Source organism: Lipotes vexillifer, unplaced genomic scaffold (genome assembly GCF_000442215.2).
Source record: "Lipotes vexillifer unplaced genomic scaffold, Lipotes_vexillifer_v1.1 scaffold793, whole genome shotgun sequence".
Taxonomy (NCBI): domain Eukaryota; kingdom Metazoa; phylum Chordata; class Mammalia; order Artiodactyla; family Lipotidae; genus Lipotes; species Lipotes vexillifer.
In genome coordinates this window covers 1,317,724-1,335,816 of record NW_006774859.1, presented here as the reverse complement: position 1 = coordinate 1,335,816, position 18,093 = coordinate 1,317,724, and the positions used below count along the sequence as shown (strand labels likewise).

Below are 18,093 nucleotides of genomic sequence, written 5' to 3'. Positions count from 1 at the left end.
GTCAGAACCCAGAAGATGAAACAAAAGGAAAAAAGCAAAGGCCTGACATTGGTTGGAATTATTAAGGAAAAAAAGAGCAGAGACTGAAAAAAATGACTAAGATAAAAATGAGAACAACAATATTTAATGATTAAACATAGAAATTGAATCTCAGACAGTAGTCAGAGAACAAAGGATGAGAATGTGAAAGAAAAAACTGGGACAGGATGGCTTCATTGACGTAAAAAGATAAAAGCTGTATTTCAGAGAAGGGAGCACAAATAGGCCATGCTACTAAAATGATAAATAAAGTTAGCATTAAAACTTGCCAATTGTTTTTTGCAACAAGGTCACTGGAGGCCTTGGTAAGAGCAGTTTCAGTGGAAGAATGTAAGCAGCAGCAGTAAACCGAGGAGGACTGAGAAGTGTTCAGTCCTGGGTCCACACACAATAAGTACACCAGAGATGTCCATCACCATCGAGGGGAGACAGGCAGGAAATACAACTCAAAAATACAAGAGAAGAAGACAGAGAGGATGGCCAATGGGAGAGTGCCTAGGGGTCCAAGAAAAGCTTATGTTGCTTTTAGGAAGAAAAGACTTACATGTATTGTATATAAATACTTAATGAAAGGAGTCTATAAAGAAGGAGATGTTGAAGAAAGGAGAAAAAGGATAAAGCGAGATCCCTGAAAGGGCAAAAAGTATGGAAACTAGAGTTGAAATGAAGGAATAACTTTAACATATCTCCTTCCATAAGAGGAAGTAAAGAAGATAGAAGATAGAAGGTTAGAGCAGGGGAGAAGAGGAAAAATCTGGAGGAAGAGGAGAATTAGGAGTAGGAGAGAAAGAAGGGAATCCTCAACATTTAATGAGTGCTTTTCAGATGACATAACTGTACCTCAGTAAGATTAATTGCACCTAATGAGTGACAGAATCTGAATTTAAAACTAATTTTAAACTTTGATCTTTCTTATCCATTCTGGGTGTGCTCAGACTGTAAGCATATGGAAAACTAAAGGTTTAAGAAGAGTGGAAGTGGTTTGACATAGGCATAGCAGAGAACAAGAAAAAGCCAACTCAGGAAACAAAAATGTCTAGTGTCTAAAAGAACTGAAGACTTTAAAGTTTTACTGGCACCAATCTTTACAGGTAAATTATTTTTCTCCAGCAAAGCTCTGTGGGGTTGTGAAAAACACAGCGTTGAGGTTTTGTGATGATACAAACTCAGGAAGACAATGACAAAAATAAGTTGAAGATATTGGCAAGTAAGAGCTAAAATAATGAGACATGAAATCCAAGACAGATGACATAGGAAGTGAAATCAGGAAAGACTGACAAAGAGAAGCTAGTCAAGGGATTGGAGAGTCCTAGAAGGGGCCATTTTAGATATACCCTTGAGCTTAATATATTGACTAGAATAAAATGGAAATTGATTATTTTCTGATAAATGAATGAATGAATGGCAACCAAGGTCTACCATGTTGAAACACAAGGCCAGAAGGAACATTTGGTTCAGATCTCTCCTTCATAAATAATACCAAATGAGATTTCTTTAAATGTCCAACAGGACTTGATAGTAATCCAATAGGTTGACATAATCAAAACAGCTTTCCTAGATAAAATATTATGTGGAATCCTTCAAAGTTTTCTCGAGAAGGGCTTAGAGAAAAAGAAGCTTCTGCTGGTGACAAGCTGCTTCACAACTCTGTCCCCTCTCCCCATTAATTTCACCATTTCATAATTTCCTTCAGGGTTTTATTCACCATATTTATCCACAAAAGGACAGCTTATCTCCAGGGTTATGATTACTCCCTTTGAAATATAGAATCTTATTTCCAATCCTTCCTTATAGCATAGCTGAAACATGCTAATATTTCAAAAGAATGTTCTAAACATTAAAGAACTATACGAAAGAAAATTAAGAAAACTCAGAAACATTAAAGAGAACCAAAATATTCACTTTCAGTGAAAATATTCACTGGCAGTTAACTATGTTTGTATACTCTGATCTGTTCCATGTCTTATTTAAAACGTTAGTCAAATTATTCTCCTTTTAAGTTGTCTGGCTTCCCAGATAAATGAACATCATTTGGAGTTTATTTAAAAATTTCAGGGATTTCCCTGGCTGTCCAGTAGTTAAGAACCTGAGCTTCCACTGCAGGGGACACAGGTTCGATCCCTGGTAGGGGAACTAAGATCCCACATGGCAATAAATAATTAAATAGAAAAAGAAAAACTTCCACACCTTTTTATGGCCTAGTGAGTAATTCACTCCTTCCACCAAGCTGTTTCTGCAAAGTCACTTTAGTCTTTCACTAAATTAGAGAGTCCCTGAGATCATTATACACAGGGACCCAACTTATAGAAAATAAGATATTCTTACAAAGACACTATCCACATATCTACTTATTATAAAAACTAGACCTTCATCTTTATATTTTAAAGAATTTTCATCCTTAAACGTGTTGCATTTTAGGAGCCTTCATCTGAATACATGAAAAGCTATAAGAAATTTGAGTCTTTTTTTTTAAACTTCACATTCCAACCGAAGAGTGCCATCTCCATCCTTTGAAGTGAAACTATGCATCGACGAAAAATACAAATAAATTTTTTGGAAGTTACAGAGAATCCAAATTTTACTTAATATAATGGGCTAAAATGGGATGGACTATTTGGAAAAGTGTCCAGCTTCTTATCCTCAAGCTCATTTGTGGAGAGGTTAGAGAGTCAAATGTCAGAGATGACCCAGATCATTTCCAGTTCTACCACCATAGATACTCACCACCTTTGCAATAAGATAATCTATATACTAGTTGGTAGATTAGGTGGAACATAATATATATCCACATCCGCCCAAGAATTATAGAGAAACTATCATTATAAAAAGCCTCTGTGTGAAGCAACTGTCACAGTGTAAATGATATGGCTGTTCCTCAAGTTCAGAGTTCTGGATCTTGCTTCCATTCCCAGCAAGATGGCAAATAAGCAACATCAGCACCAAGCCCAGAGAAAATCACAACTTCGGGGGCAAAGCAAAATCTGCAACAGTACATTCTATGCAAGAAAAAAAATGCCTAATCAATAGTTTCAGAGAAGGGAAAAAATGCTCTTATAAAGGTCTAACACCATGTTATTTTCATAACATGAAACTAAATAACAAAGGAAGCTAAAATAATAAAGGAAGCAAAATGTTCGGTCAATTCCCTGGGCTTGGTGCTAGTATACCAGTCTTACTTTGCTTTTTCATAAGTGAACCAAAAAAGAAATCTCCACGTTTTCCAGAGAAATTAATATTTTCACCTAATAAATATATTTATCTGCGTAGATAGGATCAAAGTAATTTTTGAAGGCTTTGTGGATGGGCAGAAAAGCAACAAATATACTTCAATAGTAAGAAAAGACTTGTAGAAAATTTTTAATGTACATTTAGCATATAATATAATACATATAATATTTATGATAATGGATTCTTGTAATATAGTTGAAATAAGATCCAAGAACATTATAGAACTGTTGGTGAAAATATCAACTGATAGGCTGCAGTAGATAAAAATACTGGGTCTCATCAAAAATATTTTAAATATTACAGGAGAAGGCATTCTATCTTTTTAAAAATATGATGTGCCTATAACTAGAATACTAAATATAGTTCTCATCACTATACCTTAGGAAAGACTTAATGGGCTAGCAGTGAATAGATGTGTGTTTATATAAATGTATACCACATATAATTATTTCATTATGACATAGAAAAGCAAATGAAGTTCTACCATGTAAAGAAAAAGTGTAAAACTCTTTAAGGCTGTAAAAATGAAAACTTAGGGAAGATATTACTAGTCAGTCTAAAATACACTAAAGTATGTATGATAACTAATTCCTGTTTCATGAGTGCTCACTGTGTTGTAAGCACTATTCTAAGCACTTTGAATGTATTAAGACATTTAATCCCTCCACAATACCTCTTCCATTTGGTAATATTAATGTCCAAATGAAGCACAGAGAAGTCCAATAATTTTCCCTATGTGACACCGATAGTAAGTAGTAGAGCTGAGATTAAAACACAGACATTTTGGCTTCAGGGAATGTACTCTTAGTCACTGCATGTGAAATACAAACTTAATTTTTAACATTGAGAGAGGCACTTAATGAACTGGAAGGAGGTACATTTGAGTCAAATGAAAACAAGTATAAAATGAGCTAAAACCTTGAAATCTGAAAACAAGACTTTGAATCCTAAAAGACAAAACACATTTAAAATATAAAAATAGAATCAAGAAGTCTTTATAAACTTGCACACACAGTAGCATGCAGCAGGAAAAGTAGGGTAAGTTGGGGTAGGTAAATCTGTAGCCTTCAGTGTGGCCTCAGTCAGTTACAGCCTCCCCCGGTGCCATGCTTGCTGCCGACACATACAGAGGTTGCAGAGGATGAGAAGCCTCTGGTCCCACCCCATCTGGCACCCATTTCTCTTCCACATTTCAATGTGGAAGGCTCAGCCTTTTGTGTCCACCTGGGTGGATGTTTTCTATATTGAGCCATAAGCATCTACAGGGCAGAGAGTAGATCTTACCCAGGTCTCTTGGCATATCATGCAACTCAGTGCTGCACTCAAGGTTTTTGATAGATAGATTTTAATTTTGATAACTTGATGTGCTGCTATTTTCCTCAATTTCACAATGTCATACACCCATAGGGTGTATTTTGAGGAATAAGAATGTGTTTTTGATCTATTTTCTTTTCACCGTTGATAAGAATTTGGCTGAACGCACGACTTCATGACATTGGAATAGAGAATGTCAGTAAAATATTCTTTAGGGACATACCATATCTAAGGTTAATAACAGTTCATTTTTACTGAAGATTCTGACAAAGAATTTGTTCAGATTGGGTACATGATCATCCTGGGGATTTTCTTCCTACATCTAATCCACCCTCCTGAATCCATTGGGCCTTTGTTAACCTCGTGCTGCTTCTGCTTACTTTACCAGAGTGTCTGGTACAGCACACAATCACTGTCCTTTTCTAGACATCAATTAACAGGAAAAGGATATCATACACCATCTCCCTCGCTCCTCCCATATTCATTCTCTCTCTGAAATATGACCCTAGGCAGGAAAACACAGAGGAGATTATTCAATGAAGAGTTGGGTAAAGTGGACACCAAGACTCACCTTTACTACATCTATTAAATATAATGTCCATCCCAGTTAGCAGTGAACTTTTCCCCAAAAGGCAGAATATGTCTTTTGTTGTAAAAATTGTGTACTTTAAAATCATATTGTTGGTTTTTGTATTCTCCTAAGAGTGAACTGTCAACATTTAGTCTAGACTGGTCTTGGGGAGAGTGTGACTCATATATTTTCACAAAATCTGGGTCACCTGGAATCCTTAAAATTGTGGAAGGTGGGGGAGAAAACACAGTTCTGCCATGGGCTCAGGAGTAGTAAAACCTAATCCAAGAAGAAATTAAATAGAAATCAAAATTTCAAAAAGCTATTATGTGTATACTAACTACTTTCTCTAAGCCATCATTTGCAGCTACAAGTTTACTTTCAGACTAATTTGTTCTCTTACACATGTCTATCATTTGATGCCTCTGACAATGACAGGACACTACTTGATAAGCCACAGCCACTCCGCAGTGGGTCCCTTCTTCACACAGTGTAACCCGGTTCCCTTGTGGAAAGCACTTGTCTCCATCCCAAAGCACACTGCTTATGCTCATTATACACAGCAGTTACCCCATTTTTCCTCAGGTTTTTTTTTTTTAATAAATTTATTTATTTATTTATTTTGGCTGTGTTGGGTCTTCATTGCTGCTTGCAGGCTTTCTCTAGTTGCGGCAAGTGGGGTCTACTCTTCACTGTGGTGTGCGGGCTTCTCACTGCGGTGGCCTCTCTCGCTGTGGAGCATGGGCTCCAGGCACACGGGCCTCAGTAGCTGTGGCACGCAGGCTCAGTAGTTGTGGCGCACAGGTCTAGTTGCTCCACGGCATGTGGGATCCTCCCGGACCAGGGCTTGAACCGATGTCCCCCGCATTGGCAGGCAGAGTCTCAACCACTGTGCCACCAGGGAAGTCCCGCTTCCTTAGGTTTTTAGCTGTCTTGACCACTAGATGGAGGAGTCTATTCTCTATTTGCCACTATTTCAAACAGTGCATTGGTCTAACACTGTGCCTCACACAGAGTAGGCATGCTTCTTACACTGTATTTTCTTAATTTCAACTAATGAAAACCCACATACTCCGAGACTTGACCACAACATACCTCCCAGTCTACATTCTAGACTTTCAGAATTGTCTGTGAGAATAACAGGAGTCAAAGTTGGGTATATACACATTAAGAAGTAATGAGAAATGCTACATGTTGACAACTGAGTTGTTTAAATATATTCTAAAAGAGATGAGTGGCTGTCACTATTTAAAATGACGTGCATTTCAAATATAATTTGAAAATGGCTTCTTACCTTTAGTCATTTAACCTCAAAGCATTTTTGTTTGAATGAAACAAAAACTTTGAGAAAACAAAGATTGTTCTCTCAATAACAACCAAAATAGGCATAAAAATTTTTGTATCATACTTATGCTTCAAACTCTGCGCCTAATGAAGTTATTTTAAATGATTCATCAAACTAAATATGCTTTCCTAATGCAAATTCTGAATTTAGTTTTTATTACATTTATAAACTCAATGTGTAGTAGAGAGTTTCTTCATAAACTTCCCCAGGGCAGACATAAAACAAGTGAAATCACGTTGTCCTTATTCATTCTGACACTCAAACAGTTGACATAGAATAATAAAAAGCTTTTCTGTCAGTATTTTGATAAATAACGTGTTAATTATTAACTTCATACCTCCTTCAGAAGGTCCCCTTCATCATTCATCTCACACATTTTTACTTAAGTTGGCTTAGGAAACCACAGTGTCCCCAACAAATGCATTCAACATGTATTTATATGTATACCCAAAACAAACACTGCAGATGATGAATTGCATAGAGGCTCTTTCCAGAGGGGTCTGACAGGTAACAAAAGATAAGCACCAGACTCTCATGTGTCATGCCCAAGGCACAATACACTAGAAATGCACTAGAAAAGTCTAATGACAAATGTTCATTTATGCCTGACTCCCTACAAACAAAGGATATACAAAGCTTAAAACTGTGTTGATCAACATTTTCTGCAACATACTGGTTTTGTTATATAACAATTGTATTCTGGAATGAAATCTATTGTTAGACTGAGATAATGAAATATTTATTAGACAACTATGTTATTGAAGTCCACAGACAAAAACATAATTGGAAAAATACACCTGTAAGTGACCCAGATTTTTACCGATGGCAAAGATCTACTTATTTGTAATTTCTATTTTTATTTTCCTTTCTAGCATCATTTCTAGTCTCTAAATTAATTCTGGTCCTGTGTTGTATAACTACTGTCATCTTTCTTTAGCCTTTTCAATTCTCCAAATATCAGTCTCTGAAGAACCCCAGCCATTACAGCTGTACACAATGAGCACAGAAATCATCTACAAGCTGCTCTACATGGTCCCAGAAAAAATCCTAACTCAGTCAGAGGAAATAGGAAATGCCTTCTCAAAGGGAGTTTGCTACCTTCAACCACAACTTCAAGTCTAGTTGATGGGGGATGGTAGGAGGCTTTTTCTGAATCCAGTCAAACCCTCTGTACCCTCCTCCGTGTGTGATGTATAGTCTCCACAGCTGAGCACTCCTTTCCAGGGTGTCTAGGCCCAAGAAAGTCCAGGCCCAACTCCAACTGGTCAGCTCGGCCTGACTGTCTTGTTCTATCTCTGCAATTGCATACTCATTATTTTATGTTTGTTGTAATCAACTCTACCTTTTCCTTTATTTCTTTGATCATCATTCCAGTTGCCTCTCTTTCCTACCTTATGAATGTCAATATCTTCTCCATTTATCCTCTTTGTTTCTTTCTACTCAAACTGCAATATAAAATTCAAACATACTGTGTACAACAGTTGCTATATTGCTGAGAAATTTTTATCTCTGTTCTTAATTACAAAAATGAGTATTTGAAAGGGTTTTCATTTCTCTTTTAAAACTTAAAAAGCTTAAAATTAACCTATTTACCTGTTCACTTGGTTGTTTTTCATCCAAATCTAAATGCTGATTCTCTTTATAAAATTTAATAATGCATTTATTTTGTAGAATCAAGATGAAGTTAAAACTTACACCTGAAGTTGCCAGATAATCAATATTATTTACATAAAACACAACAATCTAAATACAGTTTGCATCCACAGCCACAACTTTTTACTAACCCTCCAAATTAATAACTAATCATAATTCTAATATTTGAAGTAAGATGGAAAAATTGTTGTGTCATAAAACACGGAGTTGGTACATTTCTGACAAATAAATCAGATAAACTATTAGATCTCACTAAGTTGTTAAAACTTAGTTATTCTTCATTTATAAGATTTTCCATGTCATGAAGAGTGTCTTATCTGCCCAATAGAGGCATAAACTGCACATTATTAAGTCAAAGAGATCTTAATTCAGAGATTCTCATTTCTAGTGACAACCTACTCACTGAGCATCCTTCCAACTCTGTTGTACTCACATTGGGCCTGTACATCATCATCTAACCTACTAATCAAATTATCTCTAGCTCCTCCTCATTATAATTGGACTCTTCCTGCAGTAAACCTCAAGATTAACTGTTTTAACAGTCCCCCCCCACCCAGCTTCTTCTCCCACCAGTCTAGTTGTATACTGACTGTGGTTATTTTCACAATTGTTTATCATAGTTGTGCTGGTTATTGCATACATGCAATTTAATTAAATATTATGTAAACTAATATGAAGAAAGACATTTAACATTTCTTCAAATCTAAGCTGAATGTTTTAGAAAGACTTGAAAATATAATACATGCCGTAGTTTGGGCTTCTATAACAAAATACCATAGAATAGGTAGCTTATAAACAATAGAAATTTATTTCTCACAGTTATGGAGCCTGGAAAGTTCAAGATCAAGAAGAGATTCAACGTCTGGGGAGGGCAGCTTCCTGATTCATAGACAGCTGTCTTCTCACTGTGTCCTAACTTTGCAGAAAGGGTGAGGGAGCTCTCTGGAGTCTCTTTCATAAGGGCACTAATCTAATTTATGAGAGATCAGTTCATAGCAGTATATGTCAAATACAAATTGTTGAATTCCGTTTGGGTAATACAAATGTAAAAAAAAAATTAAAACAATTTGTTAAATTTAGAATTATCTTTCAGATTGTCTTACAATGGTTTTTAAGACCTAGCATCCAAGAAACAAAAAACAAAAAATCTTATATTATTCTTATATGATGCACTATGATAATGGTTTTTTTGCAAGAAAGACAATATGAGATTCAAACCAATGGATGTATACTCAAAAAAAGACATTGTTCTAAATTCAATACATTGGTTAACAAATGTATAATTATACAACTCAATTTAAAATAATATGTTTAAAATATTTACTCTTTTTTATGATTCCTTATTTCTGCTGACTTTCTTGATTAACCAACCAATTTTCTTACCTGATTGTTTAGGATAAAATACATCTTTTACTTTATAAGCTTTTCTTAAAAATGTTGAAGCCTTTTGGGGAGAAATGCCACATTTAATACATGCACTTACTTTTGCCTCTTTCAAAAAAAAGTTAACAAAGTATCATAAGCAAAAAGGGAGAAAAAAAATGGAAATGGGGACAAAAGAAAAAAGATCTGTGTGGAATAAAGCAGTAAGAAAAATTGTACCAAACATTTAACAAACTCAGAGAGCTATCCCCAAATAATTAGTGAGGAAAACCAAGAAACAATGCAGTGTACCACATAGAACTTTCCAAAAATAAGAGAAAAAAAACAAAGAAATGGAAAATAAGAGAGAAGGGATTAAAAAAGAAAAAGATGACCAATCCAGGAGGTTCAACATATGAATAATAAAATATTCTGAAAAAGATGAGAGAAAATAGAGGGAAATAAACCTCCAAAAATATTTATTTCCCAGAATTGAAGGGCATGAGTTTCCAGAATGAAATGGTACTCTGTATACTTAGCTAAGTAGATTACAATTGATACAAGACTCACCGTCATAAAATTTCAGAATGCTAGCACATACCATGGATGAGGAATCAGAATGAACTCAGACTTCTTAATAACATCACTGGAACTTAGAAAACATGATTTCAGAATCATGTGGGAAATTGTCTAACCCATAATTCTATACTGAGTCAAAACTAAAATTCAAGTGAAGAGCAAAATGAAGACATGTTTCACATACCACTCATATACTTTTCTCAAAAAACTGATGAAAGATGTGTTTCTCTGAAATAGGAAACCAATACAGAGGAAAATCATAAAACCAAGAAACAGGAGATCCAAATGGTGGAGAGTAAAGGGAATCCCCAGGAAACTGATAAGGTGAAATCTCAGAATGACAGCTGAATGACATATATGATAGTACTTTACTTTTATAAGTAGTAAAGTACTATCAGATATGTTCAGGACAAAAGCCCAAGAAATAATTTACAAGAAGAATAAGTTAATAAAATGTCTCTTGTACATGAATGTTGGGAAATAATTGAGGTTGAATTTCTAATATATATATGGGATATTAAGCAACTAGGAAAAAAAGACAATTATTAACTCTGAAACCACACACCTTGGATAGGACTTGAAGCCAGCTGCACTTCGGATTGGGACTTGAACCCACAGTCTCTGACGTAGAAGGGAACTCAAGCCCACAGTCTTTTGATTGAAACTGTACACCTGGCCACAGGACTTACTGAAGCTCAGGTTCTTTTTTCTCGGTACAGAGAGAATTTAGCAAGAGGCAAAGTGACAGGCAAAAAATGAGTTTATTAGTGAGGGATGCTTGTGAGAGATACAAGCAGGTAGGCAAGGGAGCGCAGCCCTAAGAACAAAGAGCATTACATTTTTAAAATCAAAGAAAAATGGGAGGAGAGAAGACTCCCTTCTTCCTCATTTTTGGGTAGACATCAAGCCTTATGTCATTAGTTCCTCCTTTGGCCCTATATCGTATAACAGGGACTGTCATGGTGTTATTTAAATCATAGGCATATTAACAAAATAGTGGTAATGTATACTAAACTATGGTGATTCATCCCAGGTTTTGGTATAATGTCCCCTTTCACCTAGTTTCTTTCCCCTTTCACCTGTATTCCTGTCTTGGTTACATGCAGAGATTCTACTCTTCGAGGATCATTAACTCCCTGACTTCATGTAACAAGATTCAGAACCCATATTTATTGCCATGTGTTTTAATTACCAGGGTTTGTGGCTTGAGTGTGCATGGTGCTTAAATGCACCTGGTCTTCCTTCAAGGTAAAATAGATTGTTGCTAGGTTACTGGATTATTTTCTTAAGTGGTCACTGGCTTACAACAGTCTTCCAAACTCCCTTAAAATTCCCTTTCTTCCTTTAATCTTCTAGTAGGATTTCTAAACTAACTGTTTAATTATACTACTCTATGCCTATCAACTCCATGGAAAAGAAAAAATTATATGGGCAAGGAAAAATTATCATATAATAATACTACATGGCTCAATTGTGGATAGCTTTACAATTGTGAATTACATTCACAATGTAAAGACTAAATATTTGTTCTACTAAAATCGCAATACTTTATTAAGATGATTAGGAAAATTGAAAGTGTGCATGTGCATTCAGGGAGGAGGGAGGAAAAAGAGCTAAATCTTCATTTATCCAATGTGAGAAGTCAGTAGTTAATGCCAAACAATTACAGAGGAATAAATAGTAATTTAAGTACAATTTTTAGAAATATTGAGTACAAACAAAAGATATAACTAAAGAAATTGAGAATGGATGTTTTTGGAGGAGAAAAAGAGGTGGAACAAAGAACTGTTTAACTCTTTAAACTATGGGCATTTATAACTTTAATGATTGGAGACAAGTTGTCAGAGTAGAACAACTTGAGCTTGCTTCCTCTCATGAAAACACCGAAATCGCAATGAACTGCTGAACAGCCATCAACAAAAAATGACTGGAACCTACCAAAAAAGATATTCTACATCCAAAGAAAAAGAAGAAGCCACAATGAGACAGAAGGCAGGGGCACTTTTACAATATAATCAAATTCCATGCCTGCCAGGTGGGTGACTCACAAACTGGAAAATAATTATATTGCAAAGGTTCTCCCACAGGAGTGAGAGTTCTGAGCCCAACATCAGGCTCCCAAGCCTGGAGTCTGGCATCAGGAGGAGGATTCCTCAGAGCATTTGACATTGAAGGCCAGCAGGGCTTCAGTTCAGGAGCTCCACAGGACAGGGGGAAAAAGAGACTCAACTATTGGAGGGTTCACACAATTTTCACATGGACTGGGACACAAGGCAAAGCAGGGACACCATAGGACCCTGGGCCAGACCTAACTGCAGGTTTTGGAGTGCCTCCAGGGGAGGAGGAAGTCAGCTATGGCCCACTGTGGGAGGCAAGGACACTGGTGGTGGAAGGCCCTAGGGAATATTCCTAGGCATGATCACTTCTGTAGGTCACCATTTTGGCACCAAGACCTGGTACCACTCAACAGCCTGCAAGGTCCAGGGCTGGGACACCTCAGGCCAAACAAGCAACATGGTGGGAACACAGCCCCACTCATCAGGCAGGCTGCATAACGTCCTACTGAGCCCACAGCCACCTCTAGACACACCCCTTGACACAGCCCTGCCCACCAGAGGGACAAGACCCAGCTCCACTCACCAGTGTGCACAAGTCCCTCCTACCAGAAAGCCTGCACAAGCCCCTGGACCAACTTCACCCATGAAGGGGAAGACACCAGAAGCAAGAAGAACTATAATTCAGCATCCTGCAGAATAAAGACCACGACACAGAAAACTAGACAAAATGAGATGGCAGAGAAATATGTTCCAGATGAAGGAACAAGATAAAACCCCAGAAGAACACTTATGTGAAGTGGAGGTAAGCAATCTGCCTGAAAAAGAATTCAGAATAATGATAGTAAAGATGATCCAAGATCTCAGAAAAAGAATGGAGGCACAGACGGAAAAGATATAAGAAATGTTTAACAAAGAGCTAGTAGATTTAAAGAACAAACAAACAGAGATGAACAATACAATAACTGAAATGAAAAACATGCTAGAAGGAATCAATAGCAGAATAACTGAGAAAGAACAATGAATAAGTGAGCTAGAAGACAAACTGGTGGAAATCACTGCTGTGGAACAGAATAAAGAAAAAAGAAACGAGGGCAGTCTAAGAGACTTCTAGGACCACACTAAACACACCAACATTCACATTATAGGGGTAACACAAGGAAAAGAGAGAGAGAAAGGGCCTGAGAAAATATCTGAAGAGATAATAAATGAAAATTTCCCTAACATGGGAAAGGAAACACTCACTCAAGTCCAGGAAGCATAGAGAGTCCCATACAGGACAAACCCAAGGAGGAACACACCAAGACATATATTAATCAAATTGACAAAATACAGAAAATATTAAAAGCAGAAAGAGAAAAGCAACAAATAACATACAAGGGATTCCCCATAAGGCTATCAGCTGATTTCTCAGCAGAAACTCTGCAGGCCAAAGGGAGTGGCACAATATATTTAAAGTGATGAAAGGGGAAAACCTACAAAAAAGAGTACTCCACAGCAAGGCTCTCATTCAGATTTGACAGAGAAATCAAAATTTTACAGACAAGCAAAAGCTAAGCAAATTCAGCACCACCAAAGCAGCTTTACAGCAAATGCTAAAGGAACTTCTCTAGGAAGAAAAGAAAAGCCCACAACTAGAAACAAGAAAATTATAAATGGGAAAGCTCACCAGTAAAGGTAAACATACAGTAAAGGTAAGAAATTACCCACACATAAATACAATATCAAAACCAGCAACTGTGAGAAGAGGAGAGTGCAAATGCAGGATATTGGAAATGCACGTGAAATTAAGAGACCAGCAACTTAAAACAATGTTGTATGTATATAGACTGCTCTATCAAAACTTCATGGTAAGCTTAAACCAAAAATCTACAACAGATACACACACAAAAAAGAAAAAGCAACCCAAACGCAACACTAAAGACAGACATCAAATCACAAGACAATAGACTAAAAGAGAAAGGGGAAAAACCTACAAAAACAAATCCAAAATAATTAACAAAATGGTAATAAGAACATACATATTGATAATTACCTTAAATGTAAATAGATTAAATGCTCCAACCAAAAGACATAGACTGGCTGAATGGATACAAAAATAAGACCCATCTATACGCTGTCTAGAAGAGAACAACTTCATCTCTAGGGACACATACAGACTGAAAGTGAGGGGATGGAAAAAGGTATTTTAGGAAAATGGAAATCAAAAGAAAGCTGGAGTAGCAGCACTCATATCAGAAAAAAAAATAAGCTTTAAAATAAAGACTGTTATAAGAGGCAAAGAAGGACACCACATAAAGATCAAGGGATCAAGCCAAGAAGAAGATATAACAATTGTAAATATATATGCATGCAACATAAGAGCACCTCAAAATATAAGGCAAATGCTAACAGCCATAAAAGGGGAAACTGACAGTAACACAAAAATAGTGGGAGAGTTTACCACCCCACTTTCATCAATGGAAAGACAATCCAGACAGAAAATCAATAAGGAAACACAGGCCTTAAATTACACATTAGGGCTTCCCTGGTGGTGCAGTGGTTGAGAGTTCGCCTGCTGATGCAGGGGACATGGGTTCATGCCCCAGTCCGGGAAGATCCCACATGCTGCAGAGTGGCTGGGTCTGTGAGCCATGGCGGCTGAGCCTGCGCATCTGGAGCCTGTGCTCCACAACGGGAGAGGCCACAACAGTGAGAGGCCCGCATACCGTAAAAAAAAAAAAAAAAAATGACACATTAGATCAGTTGGAATTAATTGATATTTATAGAGCATTCCATCTGAAAGCAGCAGAATATACATTCTTTTCAAGTGAATATGGAACATTCTCCAGGATAGACCACATCCTAAGCCACAAAGCTAGCCTAAGTAAATTTAAGAAAATTGAAGTCATATCAACCATCTTTCCTGACCAAAATGCTATGAGATTAGAAATCTCATACAAGAAAAAAAAACTGTAAAAAACACAAACATGTGTAGGTTAAACAACATGTTACTAAGCAACTAATAGATCACTGAAGCAATCAAAGAGGAAATAAAAAATACCTAGAAATAAATGAAAAAAAACACACGATGATCCAAAACCTTTAGGACAAAGCAAAAGCAGTTCTAAGAGGGAAGTTTATAGCAATACAATATTACCTCAAGAAATAAGAAAAATCTCAAATAAACAACCTAGCCATACACCTAAAACAACTAGAGAAAGAACAAACAAAACCCAAAGTTAGTAGAAGGAAAGAAATCATAATGATGAGAACAGAAATAAATGAAATAGAGACGAAGAAAACAATAGAAAAGATCAATGAAACTAAAACCTGGTTCTTTGAAAAGATACACAAAATTGATAAACCTTTAGCCAGCCTCATCAAGAAAAAAAGAATAGTGCTGAAATCAATAAAATTAGAAATGAAAAAGGAGAAGTTACAAGACACCCCAGAAATATAAAGGGTCATAAGAGGCTACTACAAGCAACTATATGCCAATAGAATGGACAACCTAGAAGAAATGGACAAATTCTTACAAAGGTACAATCTTCCAAGACTGAATCAGGAAGAAATAGAAAATATGAACAAACCAATCACAAGTATTGAGATTGAAACTGTGATTTTAAAACGCCCAAAAAACAAAAGTCCAGGAACAAATGGCTTCACAGGCAAATTCTATCAAACATTTAGAGAAGAGTTAACACCTATACTTCTGAAACTATTTCAAAAAATTGCAGAAAAAGGAACATTTCCAAACTCTTTCTATGAGTCCACCATCACCCTGATACCAAAACCAGACAAAAATACCAGAAAATAAAAAAGGAAATTTAGAGGGCAATATCACTGATGAACATAGATGCAAAAATCGTCAACAAAATACTAGCAAACCAATCCAACAATATAGTAAAAGGATCATACACCATGATCAAGTAGGATTTATCCCAGGGATGCAAGGATTTTTCAATATCCACAAATCAATCAGTGTAATACATCACATTAACAAATTGAAGAATAAAAACCATATGACCATCTCGATAGATTCAGAGGAAGCTTTTGCCAAAATTCAACATGCATTTATGATAAAAAAAAAAAAAAACTCTCCAGAAAGTGGGTATATGTAAGTTCCCTACCTCAACATAATAAAGGCCATATATGACAAACCCACAGTTAACATCATACTCAATGGTGAAAAGCTGAAATCTTTCCTCTAAGATCAGGAAAAAGACAAGGATGTCCACACTTACCATTTTATTCAACATAGTTTGGGAAGTCCTAACCATGTCAATCAGAGAAGAGAAAGAAATAAAAGGATTCCAAATTGGAAAAGAAGTAAAACTGTCACTGTTTACAGATGACATGATACATAGAGAATCCTAAAGATGCTACCAGAAAACTACTAGAGCTCATCAATAAATTCAGTAAAGTTGCAGGATACAAAATTAACACACAGAAATCTCTTACATTTCTATACATTAACAACGAAAGATCAGAAAGAGAAATTAAGGAAACAAATACCGTTTACCATTCCATCAAAAAGAATAAAATACCTATGAATAAACCTACCTAAGGAGGCAAAAGACCTGTACTCTGAAAACACTGATGAAAAAAATCAAAGATGACACAAACAGATGGAAAGATATACCATGTTCTTGGACTGGAAGAATCAATATCATCAAAATGACTATACTACCCAAGGCAATCTACAGATTCAATGCAATCCCTATCAAATTACCAACAGAATTTTTCACAGAACTAGAACAAAAAATTTTACAATTTGTATGGAAACAAAAAAGACCCTGAATAGACAAAGTAATCCTGAGAAAGAAAAATGGAGCTGGAAGAATCAGGCTCCCTGACTTCAGACTCTACTATAAAGCTACAGTAATCAAAACAGTATGGTACTGGCACAGGGACAGAAATATCAATTAATGGAGGGGGGTAGAAAGCCCAGAAATAAACCCACTCACCTATGGTCAATTAATCTACGACAAAGGAGAAAAGAATATACAATGGAGAAAAGACAGTTTCTTCAATAAGTGGTGCTGGGAAAACTGGACAGCTACATGTAAAAGAATGAAATTAGAACATTCTCTAACTCCATACATAAAAATAAACTCAAAATGGATTAAAGACCTAAATGTAAGACCAGATACTATAAAACTCTTAGAGGAAACTATAGGCAGGACATTTTGACATAAATTGCAGCGAGATCATTTTTTTAAATTTATATTACATGTTTATTAAGGCAAGGAACTATATATAAAAAAATTCTGCTTAAGGCATATTTGGAGATAAACCATTGTACAAATTATTGCCCAACTGAAACCACAGTGCATAAAAGACTCTGCCTAAAAAGTTAAAGTAAACCAGGTGTATTTACCTGACTTAGGTCATAAATGTAGACTCGAAGACAAAAATAGATTTTCTTGTCAAAGTATGCAGCAGTTTGAAAATTTTGGCCTCATTTGGCACCTTTAGAACCAAGACTCACCAAGCACCATTGTTTAGGCTATTAAAACACATTTTCGGTACCTGATTTTCTTCTTCTTCTAAGATCGTAATAACGGCTTTTAGAAGAGAATACAAGGTGATCTTTATGCTTATATTGCATTGAAACAATTCAAGGCTTTCTGGTCTTCCCTCCCCGACACTCACTGATCTAATTTATACCCTGATATCCACCACTTCCAGTTGCCCCATTGGTGTTTTCGAAGTCCAGGAATATATATTCAAGTTGGATTTAGAATTGGAATGATAGAAGATCCAGTCACAGACCCCATCTGTTCTTTGTCATTTGGTTTCCTCAGGTCTCCTGATTATCCATTCACAAGTTCACTCGTTGGGAACTTGACCATGATTGTAGTGCTTTCCAGCTGGGTTCCTTCCCTCACTGGAAAGACAGTGTGAAAGGTAAAAAATACTGGATTATCTTCTGGCAAGGTGGGTCATACCCACTGTTTTGGGAT

The 18,093-nt window shown here is 36.2% G+C and overlaps 1 protein-coding gene across 1 annotated transcript in view; it reads right to left on the bottom strand.

Moving 5' to 3' along the window:
• LGSN (lengsin, lens protein with glutamine synthetase domain) overlaps window positions 1–6,891 on the bottom strand; it is a 28,498-nt gene extending 21,607 nt beyond the window's left edge. The window contains exon 1 of the mRNA XM_007449585.1: window positions 6,835–6,891. Within this exon, the coding sequence (XP_007449647.1) occupies window positions 6,835–6,873 (39 nt within the window). The 5' untranslated portion in view covers window positions 6,874–6,891. The remainder of the gene's footprint in view (window positions 1–6,834) is intronic.
• Window positions 6,892–18,093: the final 11,202 nt, after the last annotated feature.